The sequence below is a fragment of the Magnolia sinica genome, chromosome 17 (assembly GCF_029962835.1).
Source record: "Magnolia sinica isolate HGM2019 chromosome 17, MsV1, whole genome shotgun sequence".
NCBI classification, from domain to species: Eukaryota; Viridiplantae; Streptophyta; class Magnoliopsida; order Magnoliales; family Magnoliaceae; genus Magnolia; species Magnolia sinica.
The window spans coordinates 65,469,712-65,494,159 of record NC_080589.1 but is presented as its reverse complement, the minus strand read 5'-3'; the positions used below and the strand labels follow the sequence as shown (position 1 = coordinate 65,494,159).

Sequence of the window (24,448 nt, the reverse complement as noted above, 5' to 3'; positions counted from 1 at the left end):
AAAATAAGTCAAAAGATAAATGTAAAGAAGATGAAAACTTACCACTAAATCAGGATTACTAGCTTGGCTGAGAGCAACATGATGCTTCACAGAGTAGCTCATTGATGTGCTAGGGTTGGGTAATGCCGGAGTTATAGCCTACCATTGACCCCAAGTAATGAGTATAGGTGGATGATTCCTATAATTATAGTCTTCCTTCAGATTCAACACTTAGGCATAAATGAAAGGGAATTATAACTACTGGCTGCTACTAAGTCGGTCTGACGTAATCGTAGGGACGAACGGAGATACTCCTAAACTAAGGTTTCCACTGTCACAGAATGGTAGAGATAACAAAGCTAAACATCCTAGAGGACTAGATAAATAATGTTGTGCTGTAGTTGATATATTTAGGTTTGTTTGATAGATCGCGGATCATTTTCTTTGAGTCTTTTTATACTATTTATAAAATTATTGATATAGTCATAAGAATAATCATTGCCTATGTGATAATCTAGCATACTGACAACTGTAAAGTGGTGGCTAATTTCATTTGATCCTGTTTACCCTTTGTCAAATGTGTTCTTATATCATCTAGAATCTCCCTCACATTCTCACGCTGATATAGCGTTAATAGTTACAAACCCTTATCTCAAAGTTACATCTTGGACACGTCTCTTCAGAAATTTATTTAATAATGAGTTGTCTTCTATATATTCAGTTTATATTTACAATGTTCATCGGGACCGTAAAATCCCATTTAATGAGACAAGTTTAAATAACCTTCAATTAGTACCTACATTTGCTTTTTATAGCTTCAGCAGTATCTACCGAGGTGGGCATTAATACACTGGTCAGTCATTGCTTTTGATAATTGAAAGAGTTATTAGAAAAAAATAATTAAAAAAAATCAAAGCGAACACAGTGTGATGGATTATTCATATTGATTTCTAGCTTTTTGATCCAACCATTATTTTTAAAATGTCATTGCTGACATTGAAGTTCCACTAATCAGGGTGATTTTTCTCAAGGGTGGCTCCCAAAAGGTGAGGCGAATGTAATGAACGGTCCAGATGAATCATTTGACCATCCAAGTGTCTAGAGTCACCAGACACACTAAAGAGAGTAGTGGGCCCTGTTGAAGATGCCCGTGAACTACCACTACTGATGTCTTTTTCCATTCAAATAAAGAGAAACGCGACTAAGATACCACAAATCTAGTCAGCCGGACGCTAATTGAGTGGTGTCACCAACACCACCCAGCGAGTGGTGTGTGATGTGTTGGGAGCTGTGAGGCCTCCCTGATATATATGTTTTATATCCATTCCGGCCATCCATTTTTCCAAATCATTTTAAGGCATGAAACTAAAAATGAAGCAGATCTGAGCCTCAAGAATACTACACTACTGGAAAAGGATGATTGAATGTCTACCAGTAAAAATTTCTTGGGGCCCACAAAAGTTATGGATTCAAGCTGATATTTGTATTTTTCCCTTCACCGAGGTTTTTGTGACTTCATCAACGGTTTGGATGGGAAATAAATGTTACGGTGGGCCCTAGGAAGGTTTTAACGGTGGGTATCATTCTCTCCACTGTTTCCTATAGTGTGGTCTACTTTAATTTCGGATCTGCTTGACTTAAAATGAGTTGGCAAAACGGATGGTCAGTGTAGATATAACGTACATACATCGGGGTGGGCCCAACAGCTCACACACCACGGGGTGTGGTGATGGCGACACCACCTAATCCGGGTCCTTGCTAGCCTGATGCATCTTAGCATGAATAGTTCCTATCCACCGACTTTTAATTTAAAAATACATTCAAATCCCCGCAACTCCCAAAATGCTCTTGTGAGGATTTAAGGTCCAGAATCAGTTTTATTCAAAACTCATGTGGGCCACACTTAAAAAAGAAAAAGAGAAAAAGAGAGAGAGACTGGACACCTACCATTGAAATATTTTTGAGGCCCATGAAAGTTTTGGATCAGGCTGATATTTGGAGTATTTCTTTTCATCTTGGTGGGAATAACCTTATGATCGGTTGGATGACATATAAACATCATGCTGGGCCGGGAAGTTTTCAATGGTGGGGTTCGATATCCATTGTTTCTAGCGGGATGTCCACCTGCATCACATGAACGTTCCGTTTTGATCACCCGCTCTCTTTACACACATGTATATGTGTGTGTATATGATTTATATACAAATTTCACATGGGCCCAACTAAGTGCCTTTAGGGCCTGTTTGGCCGGGCGAAACCCATGGGATCATGAGGGATGGGATGGATTTTAAGGTAATGATGGTGGTGTCAATGGATTGGTTTAAGATCCATGGGATTGCTATATCCTGGGACAAGTTCACTAGGTCTACTTGGCATGCCTAACATATTTCGGGATTTTACCTTCTAATCCATCCAACCAAGGGATGGGATCAATTTTAAGGTAATGATGGTGATGTTAATGGATTGTTTTAAGATCCATGGGATTGCTTATATCCCGGGACAAGTTCGTAGGGTTTGTTTGGCTTGTCATGCATATCCCGGGATATTGCGATCTCATCCCTCCTAATACCGTGGGATCGGTCCGGCCAAACAAGCCCTTAATGTTTTAAGCATGTCTTCACATGATTTTAGATGGTATGACCCACTTGAGTTTTGTATGCCGCTAACTTTTGGGATATCCCATGATTTAAAGGGAATTCATCAAATGCATGGGGTTGATGTTTGACATACATCATGGTGGGTGTGTGTAGGAAAAGGTTCCGTGCGGTCGAGCTCGTGGGAACTTCTCATGAGGTTGAGTTGTGTTGTCGACCATCTACCCCATCAATCAGATGCACCATTCTATGGTGGGCTTGGGGCTTAAAAATCAAGTCAATCCTTGACTTGTGTGAACCACACCACATATAAATTTTGAGAGGGTTACCCTCTATTAAAACACTCATAATCATTTGTTGGGTCCACCAAGATGTAGTTCACAAATCCAGCCCATCCATTATATGTGTCCCACTTGGATGAGGGGTCAGACCAAGTTCCAGATCCATCCAAATTTCATGTGGGCCCCACCAAATGCTTATATATTTTTTAGGCATGTCTTCACGTGATTTTAGATGGTATGACCCACCTGAGTTCCGTATACAACTGATTTTTGGAATATCTCATAATTTAAAGAGGACCCATCAAATGCACAGTGTTGATGGTCAACGCGCATCACAATATACAGAACTTCATCTCATGAAATAGTACGGGCTCAATTTTTACTTTGATAGAAAACTTTGGTGAGCCATGAAAAATGAAAATAGTTTCCTCCCTTTATTGTTTTTTTTTTTTTTTTGTTATGACCCACAAGAATTTTAGATCAGAGTGAAAATTTGTCCCTTACGCTTTCATGGGATTCCGCATCACATGGACTATTTGAATTAGATGCCCATGACACGTGTATAGGTGAGCATGACTCTCTCTCTATAATATATGTGACTTCAATATTAAAACACAATGCAATCATCATTAAGCCATGCGTTGAGACCCTAATAAACAAAAAACAATGCTAATCTTAAGTCTATTATACATGTGATTGGGGGCCACATTTAACAATTTATATTTTAATTATTTGTACTCTAAATATGCAATTTCATCGCGGTAGTTTAGCTTTCAAAGATATGATGAATGAAAAACAACATGAATTTTCTTTTTTAAATTCAAAATAGCATGTTATCATGATACATTTTATGTTTTTTAAGGGATAATATACCTTTGCACACGTGTTAGGCCCAAAATTTGAACGGTACACATGATGCAGCACCCCTGAGATTTCAAGGGGTCAACTTTCACCCTTATCCAAGACTCCCGTAGATTATAGCATAGAGAGGCAAATCAAGTGAAGAAATTTTCTTTTGCCATGGCCTACCAAAGTTTTGAATTATAGTAAAAGTTGGGCCTTGAATACATATAAATTTCTATAATAAAATTTTATTTTTAAATCAATAATGTATTATTAAAAAAATTAAATAAAAAATGAGTACCCAATATCTTAATATATAAACCAACACCTTTGAATATATAGGTATGTGTTCACATTTTACTGATGGAGTGCACTACTCATTGGTGAGTTTTGAGCATGGGTAATTCTATAGCGGGCTGAACTCAGGCCCACCATCACATCGGCGAGTAAACAGTGGAACGTGTCACAACCATTTAAAAGGTGTAGCTATGTAGGGGTGGCAATGGGCTGGGCGGCCTCGCCCTGTAGAGCTGCTAGAGCATGGACCCCTAAATTTGGCCTGAGGACTAAAATATAGGCTAAGTGTTTAGTTCAGGCTCAGGCCAATCAAATGATGAATGGCTCAGCCTAGTCTGGCTCAATAATCAAGTGGACCACCATTATACAACATGTTCACTCATTCACCATAGATGCCATCCACGTTGAATGCGGTTCATGTTTCGATGATCCGAATTAGTTATATGTGAGAATTTAGTGGACTATTTCAAACCATTGATCATTTAAGTAATTTTCTTTATGGTGCGAAGCTGGCCAAGGCATTGCTAGCGCGATTAGGGTTTGGCTAGGGCTTTGGGGATTAGGGTTGGGCTTGGGCCGATTTGGGTCCAGCTCTAATCAGACCCATGCTAATGGCCTAGGCTACTTGGATTGCAATACTGGGCCTGGGCCTAACATTTAAGTGTCTGGTTAAGACTCATTGACTCATCCTGAGATCATCTTGGCCTATCTGGTCAGATTTTCAAGGGGATTTTATCACGAATCATGCATGATGGGGCACACCTAATGAACGGCCTAGATCTTGCACAAAATGGGTTTTTGTGATTGGGCTTGGGCTGTGTGTAATTATCATGAGTCAGGCTCAGGTCTATTTTAAGACTCGTGTAGGTCCCGACTCAACTCGATTCAGTGAGTCAGAATTGAAAATAGGGGTGACTCAGCTGCTTCGAGTGGGGACTGATCGAATCATGCCAGAGTTCTGTCAATGGGCCGGAATGACAGGCCCGTCCCACTTCAGGCCCAGGAAACCGAGTCCAATGACAGTGCAAGTCGGGGAAAAGGATTGGCTACTCCCCCGAGACCTGCCAATGGCTGATGGGCGGTGCTATGTGGGCCCCACCATGATGTATGTATTTCATCCATGCCGTCCATATATTTTTGCAGATCATTTTACAGTATTATGCCAAAAATGAGGTATATCAAAATCTCAAGTGGACCACATTACAGGAAACAGTGTTGAATGAGGGTCGACCATTAAAACATTTTGGGGCCATAAAAGTTTTGGATCAAGCTGATCTTTGTTTTTTCTCTTCATCTAGGACTGTATGACCTAACCAACAGATTGGATGTCAAATAAACAGCATAATGGGCCTCAGGAGGATTTTAATGGTGGATATCCAATCGCTATTGTTTTCATGTGGTGTGGTCCACCTGAGACTTATATTCCTCTCATTTTTAAGATCAAGCCATAAAATAATCTTTAAAAATGGATAAACGGAATGGATGAAACACATACATCATGGTGGGGCCCATATAACACCAACCACCTGCCATGGAGATGGTGGCAGGGGTAGTAGCCAATCCGTTTCCGCAAGTCAGGACAAATCGAGACAAATCCTGGGAAAGTTCCAATGCAAGGATTGTGCGTGGGATCCACTGCGATGTTTGTGAGAAAGCACTCTTTTCATCCATTTTTTTTGAGTTAATTTTAGAATATGCGATTATAAATAAAATGTATTCAAAACTTAAATGGGCTATGCCGAGGAATCAGGGGATTTAGTGACCACCGTTGAAACATTTATATGATCACAAAATTTTATATCAATTTAAGTTCTAGTGTTTCCACTTCCTCTCAATGAAAATAATCTTATAAACAATTTGAATAGAATATAAACATCAAGGTCAAGCCTAGGAAGGTTTCAGCGGCAGGCATTCCTTTCCCCACTATTTCAATTCGCATGGCCCACTTGAGTTTTGGATCCTCCTGATTTTTGATCGCATGTGCTAGAATAAGCTCGAAAAACGGATGGACGGGTTAGATTTCTCACAAACATCACAGGGGGCCCACCTAGAATCCTTGCGCAGAAACTTGCTTTGGCAGGAAATCCGAGTCCGCAAGTCAGGGCCAGTCCGTAGGTTAAAAAAGAAAAATCTCTTCCGAGCTCTTTTCGGTTCCCTTCTCTGCTCTCTTCTGCTCTTTTCTTCTCTCTTTCAAAACCTCCAAGGCCATTGGTCCTCTCTGCGCGTTTCTTGTCCTTCTTCGATCGTGGTAATCGGCCCACATCCCTCAAATCTCATCTCACTTCAAAACCGTCCAGCGATTTCTCCTCAAACCTTCTGTTTCTTCTACAGCTTCTCGATTTCTGCTCTAAGAAAGCCGTTGGAGAAAAGCAGCAGCTAAGTACTCTATCTCTCTCTTTCTCTCTCAGTTATGCTGTTCTTCCCAGAAGCTCTTCCTTTCTGGGGTTTTCTCTTCTGCTTCTTGCCAGCGAGCTGCCGGGCGGAGCATTGCCGCCCATGCGCATGTTAGCGAGGAGGCCGGGGCCTTGCTAAAATGCGCCGCCCGGGCTGGTTTCTTCGTCGTGTTCTTCTCCAGACGAGATTATTTAACGGACTGCTGCCCATGCGCAAGTTAGAAAAAACACTTGGTCTGTGCTAAGTGCGCTGCAAGGGCTGGTGCCTTGAACTGCTTGCGATTTCTATTGGAAGTAATTTGATTTTTCATGAGAACTAGCCCATTCTGATGTAGGTTTTATGTCTGGCGTGGAATCTGCTTATCATCGCTAAAACTGGAAAACTGGGGTCTGTTTGGCGGCATTTTCATTGAGAAAGATGCATTTTTGGAACTGTTTTGACATGGATTTTTGAAGTTGAATATGATGGGTATGTTTTTCCTGGCATTTAGACATCCGTCAGTGGTAATTTTCCTCTTCACAAGAAGTAATCTGTATTCTGATGTGGGTTTTTGAAGTAGAATCTGATGGGTGTTTGGGTAATCTTGGATTTCAATCAGTTTGTTGGGTTTTCTATCATTAAAAGAGCCCTAATCTATGAGTAGAAAACAATTGGGATGTCTACCTCGGGTTCTTCTTTCAAAAGGACGTCTTTTTAGTGCCTATTCTTCTGCTTCTTCTGTGTGTCTCTTGGACGAACAATCTTTTGATCGAAATCAGACTCTTGGAACTGAAATTGACGATAGAAGTTGCAGAGAGAGATTGAATCCTTGTATCGGTAGAAACCGCTCTCTTTTTCCCTTAGTTGCTAGAGTATTTCATTCTTTGAATTGGGACACCGCGAGGGAAATAAGCTTTATGAAAGCCGCCGAGAAGCATGGCTTATCTCATTCTATGTACGTGTTTGCATTTATCATCAATATCTTTGTATCTGTGGGATTGCGAGGAGAGGCGAACAGTTTATTGAGGGAGATTGTGTGCTACCTTAAGAATGTAAATCTTGATGCTTTTGGATTGTTGGATGCATTGGTGGAGTTGTCAGGCAGCACTGGAACCTTGTCCGTCGTGTCCCAAGAACTCATTAAGGTTTTCACAGAGTTCTCAATGCTCGTGCATGCCATGGATGTGTTCTTGTGGGCTAAGAAAATGGGGTTGGAGCTGAGCATTTTTTCATGCAATTTCCTGCTCAAGCATTCTGTTAAAAGGAATGAAGCTGCGTTAGTGACGAGCTTGTTTGATGAAATGAAGAACTGCGGCCCAACTCCCAATGTTTATACTTACACTATTTTGATGGATTTCTACTGTGGAAAAGATATGGGCCGAGCTACTGAGATTCTAGAGGAAATGGAAAGGAATGATGTGCACCCCAATGCTGTGACGTACAGTACGTACATTCGTGGGCTTTGCATAGCTGGAGAAACTGAGCTGGCTTGGGACTTTCTACGGGATTTGAGAGACAGAGAGCTGCCTCTAAACAGTCACTGTTATAATGCCGTTATTCATGGCTTTTGTTGTAAAGGCAGCTTGTATGAGGCGGTGATGGTTTTGGAGGAAATGAGGAGTTGTGGGCTGTTGCCAGATGTTCATAGCTATAGCATTTTGATTCATGGGTTTTTCAAGAATGGCAATGTTCGAAAGGGTCTGAGCCTGTTTGACGAAATGGTGACCAGCGGAATAAGGCCTAACCTCGTTACCTATAGCTCGCTCTTGGACGGTCTGTGTAAGAGAGGACAAATGGAAAGTGCATTGTATTTGTTCCAAAGACTTTCGGGTTTTGGTTTTAAGTATGACCAGACTTTTTACAACATCTTGATTGACGGATACTGCAAGCATGGGGATTTGGCTGGGGCTCACAGGCTCATTCAGGAGATGATTGGACATGATTTGGTTCCTGATGTTTTCAATCACACCAGCCTAATATGTAGTTACTGCAAAAATAGGTGCTTGAAGATGGCCTTGGAACTGTTTAAAGATATGCTTGCTAATGGCGTGTTGCCAAATGTTGTTACTTGCACTGTTATTGTTGATGGGTATTGCATGGAAGGGCTGGTCTTGGAAGCTTTCAAGCTTATGGATGAAATGCTAGAGCAGGGCATTATTCCTAACTTGTTTACTTATAATGTAATCATCAACAGGCTGTGCAAGGAGAGGAAATCAGAGTGGGCCATGGAGATTTTTGAATCGATGGTAAAGAGAGGGCTTGTTCCTGACGTTGTTATTTATAGCACCCTAATCAATGGTTTCGTGAACGAATTGAATTTGGAGGAGGCTTTCAAGTTGTACGCTAGGATGTCGAAAGATGGGATCACGCCAAACATCATTACGTATACGAACCTTATCAATGGACTATGCAATTACGGCAGAATGCGGGAAGCTTTGAATTTGTTTGAGGAAATGATTAGGAAGGGGTTGGTGCCTGACAAAATTGCTTACACGACGATTATTGCTGGGTTTTGTAGAACTGGAGATATAAAGAAGGCTTTGAATCTGTTCAATCAGATGGTGCAAAGCGGTCTCTTGCCTGACGTAGTTACTTATACCTGTCTTGTTGATGGGTACTGCAAGTCTCGTCGGATGGACAATGCGGTTGTTTTGTTTGATGACATGGAGAAAAAGGAAGCTGCTCCGAATTTGGTAACTTATACGGCCCTAATCGCAGGATTCCGAAACACTGGTGATTGGAGCAAAGCTTTTAAGGTGTATGAGAAAATGTTGGAAAAGGGCATTGAACCAGATGCTGTTACCTATACAGCATTGGGGTTGCATTTGCAGCAGGATGAGAAAGGTTGAATGGGAAAATGAGTCACATGGCGTAAACCATGCATGGCCTATCGTGTTTTCTCAAACCGATCTACCTTGGTAAGTAATATGGCATATGCCCATTGTAAAGAAATTCAATTGTTTTTTTGTTATAATTTTTTTTTGAGCTTCTTGCATGCTGTTTATGTCGATTTTATCAGGTCTGATAATTCTGTTATATTTAAAGAAAGTGGGAGTCTAAAATAAAACAATCATGTACTAGGGATTATATGATCCTTGACCTGAGGAGACTCATAGTAACCTCGAGTTTTCAGCTTTCATAAGTCAGTCGCATGGTTCAGAAATCTAGATTCTTGATCTTGTGGGACCCACCGTGGATGGACCATGCCCCAAGAAGCTACTTGATAGGACACTCCTAATCCACTGGTTGGTAGTTCCCAAATAGATGGTTGAGAAAGAAATATGGAAACATCAACATTCAATTGAAAAAAGGGCCACAGAACGGATGACTAGGATCTTCCAATGTGGGAGATTTTTGGGGTGTGGTCTAACAAAGTGGTGCCATCAGATACAACTTTCTAGATCTGTGTACCATGGGCCTCACCTGTACAAACTGAATACCCAAGAATTCTACGCATATCCTTCAATCAAGGATCGTATATGATGGGGACATCACGCGCACACGCGCACTCACGCCGCCCCCCCTATGCACGTACGCCAGAAGGAGGGCCCCACCATCGATCTGGATCGATGACGACGTCCAGGGAGGGCCTCCTAGCTAGAAGATGAAGTTTTGATTCAAAAGAGTGGGCCTGTTAGTCAAGAAAAACCCATCATGGGATCTCATGATCGTGACCCATTAGTCAGATTGATTTCATATTTTAGGTTTTGCTTATTAATGTTATTTAGAACATCATGGATGCTTCAGATTTTTTCATTAGTTTTTATTTTGGTTTACTTCATCGCCAAGTAATAGGTTGCGCACATGGCGTGAGTTTTGGGATATATGGTTTTCTTATAAATAGGCACCCTTTGTAGCTTTTTTCATTCATTGAAGATTAATAAAAATTCTGCGTTTTCCTACTCTCTGAGTTGTGAAGCCTAATTGGGTGCGAAGCCCTCCCTTCATTGAAGGGTTAACTACCGTGGTGCGAAGCCACATCTATCCCGATTCGCCCTCATCCATCGCCATCTCTACTACCCATCTTCTACCATCTCTTCTTCTCATCTCACCCCATCATCTACACTTCAAATCAATCATCTATTGCGGCAATTCTCCTCCCCACAGCAGAATTTCAGAATTTGGCCCTACAAGAGGGCGAAAACTTCAGCAAAGCACCACGTACAAATCGCACATCGGATTTAACTGAGATTTGGGAGTTTTGGAGTCCATTCATGGCCGACCAAGGCCAAGGTGGCCTTTTTCTGAATAGTGGGTCTCACGCACGTGCGGCCGGGATCACACGCATGTGCGTCTGGGCCATTGTTGTTGTCCACGCGTGCGGTACTTCTCTTGTTCGTCTCTCTCCTCTCTTTCACTCCGCTTTCACCTAAAATCGCTAAACCTAACCCTAAATTACTCAAATCTCCAATTTTATGCCCATTTTTTTATCCTAGGGTTCCTTGATTTGAAATTGGTGAATCCCTTGGATTAGGGACTGATTAATACGCATGTGTGGATGATTATTTCTTATCTTTAAGTATCGTTTGGTTCATAATTTTTATTGATCCAGCCCTATCATGTGTAGGCCTAGACCCACATAGATTCCCCTTAATTGAACGTTTAGACTTTCATGTGGGATATGGAATTTGCGTAATTGTTTCTGAACTAACGTGATCTTAAGCCTGAAATCTCGCATATCATATTTAATTTTCATGTCCTGCATCAAATTTGGTATCAAAGCCTAGAGTTCTTGTAGGGGAATTCATTACATGTTTAGGGTTTGGTTATTTATGTCCATTACGCATCAATTCTTATCATATATGGCTGTTTAGAAGTCCATAAACCCTGACATGGAATTTTGTTATCCCCTTATTTGAATTATTTTAGAAATTAACTTAGCTTTCTATTTCTAGGTTTAGAAACTTTCATTTTCTGTTTTTTAGAAACTAATTTTTTGAAACTTTCTTAATCCGTTTTTAGAAACTAATTTCCTTTCCTTTTTCTTTTTTAGAAACTAGTTTACTTTCCTTTTTCTTTTTTAGAAACTAACTTACTTTCTATTTTTAGAAACTTTCCTAATTTGTTTTTTTCAAAAGCTTTCTTATTTTAGAAAATTTACTAATTTTTTTTTTTAGAAACTTTCCTAATTTGTTTTTCGTAGAAACTTTCCTTTTTCGTTTTTAGAAACTAGGTTGCTTTTTTTAAGAAGCTTTCCTAACTTATTTAAAAAAACTTTCCTTTTTCGTTTTTAGAAACTAGGTTGTTTCTTAATTTTTTTTTAATTTTAAAAATCTTATATTTTGACAACTATATTGCTGAATTTTGGTTGACACCCTACACTAAACATGGAATAATTGCAAGAGTCACTAAACAAGCTGTCCCAGAAGTTGGAGTTTTTGATTAAGCGCTTGGAAATGGACCAATGCTTTGAACAACTTGATGTACGCATTACCCGATTAAAGACCATCGTCAGGACAAACCCCACCATTGGGGTAGATGTCCAATTTCAAGCAGGTGGCCTGGAGGATAAACCAATGAATGGAGTTGGTGAAGGAATCAATTATGGGTGTGCACCCGTGCACCCACCCCATGAGAGACATCAAGACCACTATTTTGAGGGGTACGACATGTGCGGCCTTGTGGCTTGAGAGAGTGCACTAGAGGCTAGTGCAGAGTTACCCACTGAGGCCATTCCGATGATGGATGAGTTACGTGATGCCTTTCCTAATGATCTACCAGACGAGTCTCCCCCTAAGAGGGATATAGAGCACACCAGAATATGGAACACTGTAATACCTATAGCCGAGTTTGCGTTTAATAGTTCTGTGGATAGGTCCACAGGTCTCAGTCCTTATGAAGTCGTTACTGTTTATAAGCCTGAGAAATCTATTGATCTTGTCCCTATGTCACTGTCCCATAGGGTGTCAGAGCCTGTAGAGTCTTTTGCGCATCACATTCATTCATGACATCAAGAAATCAGGCAGAAGATCACTACTAGTAATGAACATTACAAATTTTCTGCAAACCAACATAAACGTTTCAAAGAATTCAATATTGGGGACTTTGTGATAGTCCGCATTTGGCCCGAGCGGTACCCTCCAGGGGCCATTCGTAAGTTACACGCGCGTAGTGATGGACCCTTCAAAATTATAAAACGAAACGATCTCAATGCGTATGAGGTAGATCTTCCACTTTTTATGGGAATTAGTTCCACATTCAACGTGGAGGATTTAATTACTTTTCAGGGGACCACTAATACTTTGTTCGACCCTTCACCTACCCGTCCTCATTCCTCATATTTATCTCTTGAACCATGGCCCCTTCTCGATCCATTTTTCCAACCTCTACCTCCCATACCCACTCTTCCTGACCTTTCTTCCCAGCCTCTACCTTCCATACCTACCCTTCCCGACCCATTTTCCCAGCCTCTACGTCTCATACCTACCCGTCCCGACCCATTTTTTCAGCCTCTACCTCTCATACCTACCTGTCCCGACCCATTTTCTCAGCCTCTACGTCCCATACCTACCATTTCCAACCCATTTTTCTAGCCTCTACCTCCCATACCTACCTGTCTCGACCCATCTTCCCAGCCTCTACCTCCCATATCTATCATTCCCGACCCATTTTTCCAGCCTCTACCTCCTATACCTAACCTTCACACACCTAAAAAGGAAATAGAAGATATCCTGGACTATCAGATAGTTTTAACGTCGGACGGCGGGTTTCAGAAATACCTGATTAAATAGAAGTCACGCCTAGCTTCAAACAACACGTGGCTCATTGAGGAGCTTCAGAGAATTGATCCGGACATCCTGGAGCGGTTCAGGAATTTTATTTCGTCAATGGCGAAATCTTCGTAGCCGGGGAGAATTGATGGGGACATCACGCGCACTCACGCCGCCCCCCTACGCATGTACGCCAGAAGGAGGGCCCCACCGTCGATTTGGATCGATGACGACGTCCATGAAGGGCCTCCTAGCTAGAAGACGAAGTTTTGATTCAAAAGATTGGGCCCGTTAGTTAAGAAAAATCCATCATGGGATCTCATGATCATGGCCTATTAGTCAGATTGATTTCATATTAGGTTTTGCTTATTAATGTTATTTAGAACATTATGGACGCTTCAGATTTCTTTGATTAGTTTTTATTTTGGTTTACTTCATCACCAAGTAACAAGTTGCGCACATGGCGCGAGTTTTGAAGTATATGGTTTTCTTATAAATAGGCACCCCTTGTAGCTTTTTTTCATTTATTGAAGATTAATAAAAATTCTGCATTTTCTTACTCTCTGAGTTGTGAAGCCTAATTGGGTGCGAAGCCCTCCCTTTATCGAAGGGTTAACTACCGTGATGCGAAGCCACATTTATCACGATTCGCCCCTATCTATCGCCATCTCTACTACCCATTTTCTACCATCCCTTCTTCTCATTTCACCCCATTATCTACACTTCGAATCAATCATCTATTGCAGCAATTCTCCTCCTCACAACAGAATTTAAGAATCTGGCCCTACAGGAGGGCTGAAACTTTGGCGGAGCACTATGCACAAACTGTACATCGGATCGAGCTGAGATTTGAGGGTTTTGGAGTCCATTCCTGGCCAACGGCCAAGGTGACCTTTTTCTGAATAGTGGGCCCCACACACATGCGGCCGAGATCACACGCATGTGCGTCTGGGCCATTGTTGTTGTCCACGCGTGCGGTATTTCTCTGGTTTGTCTCTCTCCTCTCTTTCATTCCGCTTTCACCCAAAATCGCTAAACCTAATCTTAAATTACTCAAATCTTCAATTTTATGCCCATTTTCTTATCCTAGGGTTCCTTGATTTGAAATTGGTGAATCCCTTGGATTAAGGACTAATTACTACGCATGTGTGGATGATTATTTCTTATTTTTAAGTATCGTTTGGTTCATAATTTTTATTGATCCAGCCCTATCATGTGTAGGCCTGGACCCGCATAGATTCGCCTTAATTGAATGTTTGGACTTTCATGTGGGATATGGAATTTGTGTAATTGTTTTTGAACTAACGTGATCTTAAGCCTGAAATCTCGCATATCATATTTAATTTTCATGTCCTGCATCAATATAATTACATAGTTCCTTTTTTTCTTGGTTAAAGCCTTCATTGAAGCAAGAGCACCTTCAGATAAGATGCTTGCCATTGTCGAAATGCTATTATAAAACCAACTTGTAACTGATGCTGGAAGTATATGAAAGCATCTCTGAAAAAAAGAAAAAAGAAAAATGATGGGGTGCTCCTCCATGAAGATAGGAAGTGAAAAGTACCTTTGCTGCTGCAGAACAGCCTTCAGGACTTGCTTGAGAATGCTCCTAGTACTTCCCATTGTAGAAATATGGAATTATTGGGTCTGTTGTGCCAGGATGTGTTTAATGAACCATTGGCCTAGTCTGTACAAGTGGGGTCCATGGTTCAGTGATCCAGATCATCGATCTGTGGGTCCCTCGATGGATGGGGGACAACCCCAAAATCTCACAGATTGGAAGATCCAAACTCTTTGATCAGTGGCTACAGGTAGACGGTAAAAAAAACAGAGAAGAAAAGAACAATCTCAGGATATTCCCCTGGTAGATTTTTGGGGCGTCCCCATTTGCAGTGGGGCATCAGATGAACAGTCTGTATAACTGAACCAAGTTACCCACCTGTAAAGACTGACCATGTCATGGCTTTTTGCGTGCCCTGATGCATTAACTATTTAGGACACTACCATTCCTCCATAGAAACAGTAAGTGCATGAGTAGCCTTGATGCACATGCATTTCTTCATAGGTGCTTGGATAATCAAGATGTAGGACTGTCAAATATTATAACAAGGAGTCATGCAACTTCATACGGTTTGGTATCAGAAGATTTCGTACTATCCATGCATGATTGATACTATTTGCTTCTCTTTACCTAATCATACTGTCGATCTGCTTTGAGAATTCTGTTCATCTGTGAACCTAAGTCTACACATCAAGTGAAATGTAATACTAATTTGAATGACTGCTGTTTTTGGTCTCTGGTTGTGCAGCGTTAAGGAGTCTTATTGTAATGAGCTGCGATCAAAGGCATCCCTTGTGGAGATTCTATTCGCAATGTTGCAATTGTACATGATGGGTTACCATGCAGACCCCATGCGGTAAGCATGATTCAGTATTTACTTGTTTAATCCAAATACGTGGGGCCCACAGCTCATTGATCCAGACCGTTGATCTGGCGAGTCCCATCCAGTATGGCCAAAGATGCCAGTGTCCAAAATTGTCCATTTTCAGTTGATTGTGGACTGTTGCTGTATTTCCTTTCTTCTCTGCAGGCAACCAATTGAAGGGTTAGGATTGTTTAATTGAAGAGGTTTTTTGAGGAACTGACCATCCATGGTGTGGTGCATTAGATCAATTCTCTGGATCGCTGAGGCATGGGCCTGTCATGGGCCCCATCTATGCAGACTGGCAACCTGAGGATACAGTGCATATCCTTTGGGCAAGGATCATATAATTCTTATATATGAAACCCATGCAGTGAATGAAATGATGCTCAAAGGCTTACCTCAGGAGCTGTACTGAGTTGAATTGGTTTGGTGGGGCTCCATTTATGAAGTCGAGGGAGGGAGGGAGGGGCAATACTCTATCAAAAGGGTAAAGGACTGGTTGTTTCCAAGTCTAACTCCCAAGTTGTTCGTGGGGATAGCAAGGGGGTTTGGATTTCGGTGGGTAAAGGAAGAAGAAGAGGAAATAGGAGGGTTTTTGGGCAATTTGGGTTTGTGAGGGAGGTGGTTATTCCCAGGGTCAAGGCGTCGGCAGCTAATTGAGGATTTGCTTCTATTTGAATGGGATTTGAGGAGGAGATGCTAAGGGCGATAGAGGATCTGAAAAGGAGGAGTTTCAATAACAAAGAAATTAGGGTGCAAAAGGTTCATTACGGGCCGGCAACTGTTAACCAGGAAAAGAGGATGTTTGGAAGAGGGAGGACGGAGGGGAGGTTTGTTGGTGTGGATCATTTAGGCCAGGTCTGAGAGCAGATATCTTGGCCCTGAGAGTCTAAGAAGTGGGCTCTGCTTGGGTTTCCATGTCAGTTTCTTTAATGGGGCCAGAGGTGACCGTTCATCCTTGGGTGATTGACAAAGCTTGCCATGCCTTGTAGTGGAGCCGGGTGGCATTGTTGAAGTCGGGGCCCACCACCACAAACTTCATTGGTTGGCTTGCTTAGAGTTGCAGGCTTGGGGCTTAAGATTTTATTTTACGTCAGTTGAGTGATCTGAATTTCTAGAACTCTCTTCATCAATCTGAAGAGGTGGATAGGTTCATCTTGGCCGATCATCATCTCTATCATGAAGGACCTATTAGATCACTTCGCAAGTGGTTGGACTAGTCAATGTTTGGGTCCTTCTCTGGGACCTTCCCCTGGAGCTTTGGTTTGACGAGGCTATCGTTACGGTTGGCTCTTACCTTGGTGAGGTGCTTGCCTTTGATCATGCTATTGAGAAATGCAATAATCTCTGATCAGCTTGGATTTGCGTCTGGATGAGAAATTCATCTCTGATGTCAGAATTTTTTCTAGTTAGGGTGGGGAAGGTTGAATTTCGGGTCAAAGTTGAGTGAGAGGATTTGTCTGAAGGCTTGGCCGACGACCTTATGGCTGGGGTTCATGGCAATGTGCTGGATGGGTTCTCAGGGAGGGTGATGGAGCTCCAACTCGGTGCACCTGCGGATCACCAGAGTCAAGAGGAGACACGTGTACACTTGTTATCAACGCCCCTTGCCAAGTGGCCTCATCTCTTCCCTTAGGGGCAACGTGTGGCCCTCCTATTCGTAGAGAGACGATGATGTGCCTATCCTCTCCTGTCATGATGGGGATGAGCTGCCCTCTTGTTCGGTCCCACCGTAATGCACCAGTTACGTGGTACTCTGAGATTTTTCCTCAACTGCCCTCCGGGTCTCTTTGGGTGGTTGAGTTCACAGGTGGCGTGTGTTTTGGAGCTGTTTCGGTCGGTGGGCCTGGCTTAACCGTCGATAAGGATCCATGTGGCTCTGATCTCGACATTTGAGATTTGAGGGTGGGAGTGGGACACATGTCCATTGCTTAGCTATCGAATTAGGCTTTAATCATGGAAAATCACTGCCCTCCCCTAGTCTCGAGTTGTGGTCTTTATGCATGGTGTCTCTGGAGACGCTCTCTATGCCAATTGTTGGTGGTACCCCTGCACTAGAGCCATGTGTTCGGCCTCTTTATGATGGATGATGTCAGTCAAGCGAGGCATTAATGGTCTTCTGAACAACTCTTGTTGCTTCTCTATGTTCGAGAGATGGGCTGACGCATGTGTTGCCAAGGTCTGACGCGGGTGGCGTGGTTTAGTCAAGCGATGCCAACGTTATTTTGAAAGCTGACACATGCTTGTGTGACATGTCAAACTTCTCTGGTCTTGTCAAGTCAGATGCTTTAGATTGTGACGTGTTCGCCTCGTATGACATTGGGTCTTGATGATTATGAGATGGGCCTTCTTTCGGAGGATGATTCTCATGTGGATGTTTGCTCTCATGCGAGAGGGGAGAGTGATTTATCACGTGTGGATCCCTTCTTTAATTTTCACTCGTGTGGCTCTCCCCCTTTATCCTCTCTCTCTTGAGATCTTTGATACTCCCTCTCCATCCATCCCTCTATTCCCCCATGTTGAAACGTCTCAATCTCCCACTGCCTCCCTTTCTGGTCTTGAGGTGTCTTGAGTTTTGTTTTTGCTGTTAGGGGAAAACGATGGTTTAGGGAGGCCATTGACCATGTGGGCAGGCTTCCAGGAATGGTGTTTGGAGATTGGGAGGAGGACTACGTTGCATTATTCCAGCTTGTTGAAGAGAGAGTCCATGGAAGGAGTTCGACCCAGCTTCCTCGTTAGTCCCCGATTCACCACAAAGGAGGTAGGGAGGTGGTGAGCCTTGGGGCTGCTTCTAGTAGTTCGTCTAGAGCCATTCCTAGAGGTGAGAGAAAGGGGAGGGGTGAGGTTGGTTTCCCAATGAAGATTCTTAACTGGAATATTTGCAGGCTTGGGTGTCCTCAAAAGCATACCGTAAAAGATATTTGTAAAAAGTCTAGAGATAAGCTGATTGTTCTTTAAGAAACTAAACTCCAAAAGATCGTTTGGGTTTTGGTAAGCCATGGGGGTGTTAAATGCAAGGCCCTGGATGCAGTTCGTTCTGCAGGTGATGTTCTGGTTCTAATGCAGGGGCATTTTCACACTGGGCTTGAGTGGGGTCGCCCGTGGGATGCAGGGGCACACTCAAGGTGGGCGGGGCCCACGGGGGAGATCTTGTGTTCGAGACTCCTCACTAGGGGTGATTAATGCGCATTTCACACCAGGCTCAAGTGGGGTAGCCTGTGGGATGCGGGGACACAATCGGGGTGGGCGGTCCGTGTAAGGCGGTACCCATGTGATTTAGGGCCCATGAGGAGGGTTCGACCAAGGTCCTAACTCATGAGATGTGGGGCCTAGGCTATGTGATGAAGGGATTAATTCACCATACTCTAACAGTTCGAGCTTTTAGAGCAAGTGGTTAATTATCCTGTATCAGGTTCTCTGGGACTTGTCTGGGTAGGAAGACAACATGAAGGGCTGCTTCTCTATTTCTGTGGCCTTTTAGAGGGTCCCCTCCGGTTTCAAATGGGTTTCCTCACGTGCCTATGGCTCTAATTAGTTGTCCTTTGGCCTCTTTTGTAGGATGAGCTATCTGACGCTTTTTCTAGATGGCATCTCCGTTGGTGTGTGTGGGTGGTGATTTCACTGTTGTCGCTTTGCCTATAAGAAGCTCCATGGAGATTGGGTTTCCAACAGTTTGAAAGGCTTTTGTGACTGGGTTATCAAGCATGAGTTGGTTGATCTTTCATTGGGAGGTGTTAGATTCACATGGTCAAATGGCTAGACAAACCTACCTATGTCCAAACTGGATAGAAACCTTGTTTCTCCTAAGTGGGTGGATTCTTTCCCTTTTGTTTAGCTAAGGAGTCTTGCCAAACTTGTTTCTGATCATTGTCCTATTCTTCTTGAAGTGTATGGGGCTTTTTTGGGGGCCCCAAACCCTTTCATTTTGAGTTAGCCTGGCTCAAAGTGGAAGGCTTTCAGTCTCGAGGTACCTGTTTGCGAGGAGTAAGTCAAGGTTGTCATCATCGGTTTGGATAGGGACAAAGCTGGGGCTGGATAGGTTCCCTTAGGCTCTCTTTCAGATCTTCTGGGACACGACCAAGCCAAATCTGTTGGGTAACTTGGGTTTTGTTACAAAATTCTTTGATTTTGGTCGAATACTGTCTGAGTTGGTCGTTTGTTCATTGCTTTGATTATGAAGTTTCAAGGTGTTGAGTGTCTAAAAGATTTTAGGGCTATTAGTTTGATCAATAGCGCCTATAAAATTGTTGCAAAGATTCTCAGCCTTAGATTGAGAGCTATGCGTCATAAGGTGATCTCCTCATTTCAAAGTGGCTTCATTGCTGGGAGGCAGATTCTCGACGGTGCGCATAAATTTTTGCCAATTTAATTTCAATTGCTTAAACTAATATGCCAATTAAATTAAGCAATGCAATTTAACACTAAGGCTTCCAAGACAATAATGGGTCCAATCACTTGGACTCCTAAAGATTTGCTAATTATACAACTAGTCTATAATTGATAGTGAGCTTATGTGTGCATTACAAGTTAAGTGCCTAGCATACAATTCAATTTAAGCATTCATATGATTTACCTAATCAAACACATAAGCATGGATACGAATGTACACAATTTACAATCGCAGACACAAGCATGTATAGTGGTTTGGTTTCCCTACTCCACTCCCGGTGGACGCACTCTCCCTGAGTATACTAGTATTTACTATCGGTGGTTTTAAATCAGGTTCACCTCTAACTATACAAGCGTACTCTACCGCCAGAGGCCTACACAAGGACTTACCTATATACTCACCCATGTCGGTGGCCTATGTAAGGACTTACCTCGTACATACCTGTGTCGGTGGCCCACACAAGGACTTTCACACATACTCACCTAATGTCGATGGCGATACAATCCTACACAAGAGCCTACGTGAGTTTGGGTTATAAACTCTACGCTTAATCTTACACAAGGAATGAGTGTGTGGACTCTAACAATTGACAACTTGTCGGATTGAGCCCCTTTTATAGTGCCTTCTCGGGTTGCTTAATTGATGTTCTCCCGTGCTTCAATCAGTTCTCTTTTTTCTCCCCCAATCATTGATGCCAATGCTTGCCAATTGTTCAACTCTAAGATCAAACACCTTGCAAGCAATGCTCCATTGAGGTGACTAAGGTGATGGGAGTTTAAGTAGAATCTCCTACAACTAATGGAAAGTTAAACTCCTAGGGGATTCACCTTGATGGACACTTTAGAGTTTGATAGACACTAGGATTTGCCAACAGAATCGGTGTCTAAACTCTAGAGAAGGCTTGAGATCATGATCTTCTTATATAGGAGCTTGGAATGCTCAGTAGAGTAACTAATCACTAAGAAGAGAACATGAATCTCATGGGGATAGAGCCTGAGAGGTTTGGTAAAGCTTGCGATGCATTAGGGCCTTTAAAATACCAAAATCTATAATTTGCTCAAAGATCAAAATGCAATATGTATAACAAAAAGGCTTCAACATATCTCTAATGGCTAGGCTCGATCAATCGAGCCTAGCCCTCGATCGATCGAGGTAGGTTAAATAGTCCAGTGAACTTGCTGGACTGTTTTGGCCATGTTCGATCGATCGAGCTCGTGCCTCGACTGCTCGAACTAAATCAATTTTAGGCCAGATGCGTGTTGGACGTTTTTGGCCATGTTTGGTCGATCAACTCGATTGATTGAGCTTTGCTCGAGCACACCAATGAGTCTGCTGGTTTGGGCAATATGTTTTCTAGCAGCTCGGGACCTTTATAGCATATCTTATCATTTTCCAATTAGACTCCTAAGGCTAAGAGATAATCAAACAAGGTTTTTTTTATTAAGGCAAGGATTATTTAGAGGTTCAAGGGTTGTTTTGGGTCAATGTTAGGGTCACCAAAGCACCTCATATACTTGTTCTTCACTTCCTTGATGCTTCAGTCTTCATGTGTCTTGAGTCTTCAGCTTCCTAGGGCTCAACCGACTCCCCGACACACAGACGCATATGATTGATAAATAAGGTGCACAAATAAGTGTACTAACACGCTAAGTGCTCATGAGTATCTGGAATCCTGTCATAGGGCTGGAAGGCAAGGTATTTTGTGCAAATGGATTTGGACAAGGCGTATGATCACGTCGACTGGTCCTTGATTATATGTTGGATCGCATTGGATGTGGGGCCAAGTGGAGACTTTGGTCCTTGATTATTTTTTTTTTTACCATGCAATTGGCAAAACATTTTCAAAATCTCAACAATATTTGTCACACTGCAGATAGGTACATTCCAACATCGAGAGATGAGGGCGAGTTTTCAAATTGATAGATTTTGTTATTCTTTTCAGATCCCACCACAAACTAGTAATGATCATAATTTCTTTGCAGGTTTACTCTATGGGTTTTGCTCTTTATATGAGACTTTTTGACAATGAGTTCGAACCTCGTGCTCAGGTGCTAGCAATGTGAAGGAGGCAATGTCAAGATCAAAGCCTCTTCACCAACAGAAGAAAAATACACCTGTAGATGATGGGTGTCTTACCATTGGGATTCTCTGCAAAACCCAAAAGCTGAAAGTTGAAGTTGGTGCAGATGAATGGAACGGCAGTAACCACAGGTTCTATGCAATGGATTTCAAAGACAGAATACAAGGAAAATGAGGTTAGATTCAGGTGCTGCCTTTTACCTGTTTCATCAGTGAGTTATTATATAATACTCCGGCTCTCGTTTGTACATCATATTTGGGTTTTCATTTTGTCCATGTGGGGCCCATTGTTCCATGATCCTAATCCCAGCCATAGACAATTTGGCCTTTTATTGGGTTGATTGTGAACCATTTTGTTTCATTCTTAACCATTTATTTTGATGGCCATGGAGTGGGGGGTAGCAATTCTTCCATTGTGGGGGTTTTTTGGTGCATGTGCCATCCACAGCGAGATCAACGGTTTTGGATCACAGAACCGTGGGCCCCACTTGTAGAAACTGAAAGCGGCAATGGTACCATACAAACTCGACCGTTCGGGCTTTGTATAATACTCTCTTCATCAATATTGTGCTCTCTCTTCATGTTGGGGGCCTTTTACTTCCTAATGGATATCCATGTATCATCTTTTGTTATTTATTTTGATATATTCAAGGGAAGAAATCACCATAAATCTGTTATCTTGTTTATCTATACTATATATAATGCGAGCAGTAGAGCTGGGCATCGGACCAAGTTGGATCGGATTAGGCCCAATTCGACTCGGCCCGAATTTTACATGGCCTGACCCGAACTCGATCCGATTTGAGACCGAGTCTGAGTCATCTGACTCGATCCGATCTGATCCATTGCTAGCCTGACCCGAACCGAGTCCGACTTGTTAGGAAAATCGAATCGGATTGATTTGGGTACTGTTCGGATCATAAGAGAGAAGTGAACGAGGAGAGTATAATATCAAAAGGGAAGGTCTCATGTCAAGTGGTTGGACCATAAGTTACAGTCCACCTTGCAGATAACTTCTGCCTTATTAAGCGTACACTGCATCCGACCCGTCCAATAGGTTGTCCTGACCATGAAGATCACCTTATGAAAAAAAATAAAATGGTGCCAATCTATCAGAAGCATTAGATGTTACATCCACATAAAAAGTTTACTGATTCGAGTTGGGCAGGCAGGGACGACCGGATGAGCGGAATACCGTTGGGCAGGAAGCAGCTGGTGGGTTCGGATCGACCTTTGAAGAAGAAGAGGAGAGGATTCCGGGCAGACAGCAGCGCTCGCTCGTTCGTTCGGGTGGAAGAGGGTAGGGTAAGAAAGAGGGGTAAAAACGATTGGGTAGGTAATTTTTTAGGGTAAAAATTATATATATACTACCCGACTACCCGCTCCGGATTAGATCGGATTGAATCGGTCCGGATTGACCACGATCCGAAAATCATTTAGATATGAATGGCCCAACTCGATCCGCATTGATCCAAGTCGTCGGTTCGGTTCGAATCGGGTCGGATCCACCAGATCGGATTAGACATGCCCAGCTCTAAGTATAGTCTATTCGTGATGAGTTTTGCTTTCAAACTTTAACAATGGCATGAAATTAAAACCCTTTTCATATGGATGGCTTTGCTTTGCTACAAGATGATCCATTGGGCCCCACACAAGATATGTGATGGGTTCAATAGATGGGTTCCTTATGCAGAAAGGCCATTTTAGCATTTTATTTCTTTTATTTCTTCATTTTTTTTTGTTCTTAGGAGATGACCATTTTGGCCATTAGGATCGTTGCCACCTTTGTAGCACCCACTCCGGCATGCATCCGATGTCATTTCCTTAATTCTGGTGAGCTTATGAGTGTGGTTATATATATATATATATATATATATATATATATATATATATATATATATCTATATATATATATATATATATCTTACGACCACACTCTTCGACGTAGAAGGTATGATTGCCAAAGTAAGTGGCTTTTGTGTGTTTTTTTATGTGTATCAATGATGAGAGTTTGTGAAAGAGAGGAGGGTATGGTGGTTCTTTCTATAATTGTTTTTTTTTTTTTTTGTATGGATAGTGAGAGTTTGTGAAAGGAAGGATGGTGTGGTGGTTCCCTATGAATGAGAGGAGTTTGTGAAAGGGATGAATTTTGTAATGAAGGAATTTTGTAATGGAATGTTGTAATAAATGAATGTGATGAATGTTGAAATGGATAAATGTTGTAATTGCTAAATGACCTCGGAATTGGTCGGTACTGGAAAAAGCTATATGGACCACACAATGATGTATGTGTCTTATCCATGTCATCCATCCATTTTCCCATATCATTTTAGTGCATGTGCTAAAAAATGAGGCAACTCCAAATCTCAGTGGACCTTAAATGAGGCAGATTCAAGTCTCAAGTAGACCATACCATAAGATTCAGTGGTGATTGAACGCCCACCTTTAAAAACTTCTCGGGGCCACGAAAGTTGTG

General features: G+C 42.2%; 1 protein-coding gene across 4 annotated transcripts; it reads left to right on the top strand.

The window, feature by feature from the left end:
- Positions 1–6,058: 6,058 nt before the first annotated feature.
- Positions 6,059–22,642, top strand: LOC131230713 (pentatricopeptide repeat-containing protein At1g63070, mitochondrial-like). Of its 4 annotated transcripts, XM_058226648.1 has the most exons (4): positions 6,059–6,242; positions 6,326–9,285; positions 15,387–15,494; positions 21,876–22,642. In XM_058226648.1, exon 2 carries the CDS (start codon positions 7,024–7,026, stop codon positions 9,214–9,216), a length of 2,193 nt encoding a protein of 730 aa, XP_058082631.1. In that variant the 5' UTR covers positions 6,059–6,242; positions 6,326–7,023; the 3' UTR covers positions 9,217–9,285; positions 15,387–15,494; positions 21,876–22,642. The 4 variants fall into 4 exon arrangements, with proteins under 4 accessions (XP_058082631.1, XP_058082632.1, XP_058082630.1 ...); XM_058226649.1 differs by having other exon boundaries at positions 6,059–9,285; positions 21,942–22,642; XM_058226647.1 differs by having other exon boundaries at positions 6,059–9,285.
- The last annotated feature ends 1,806 nt before the right edge of the window (positions 22,643–24,448 follow it).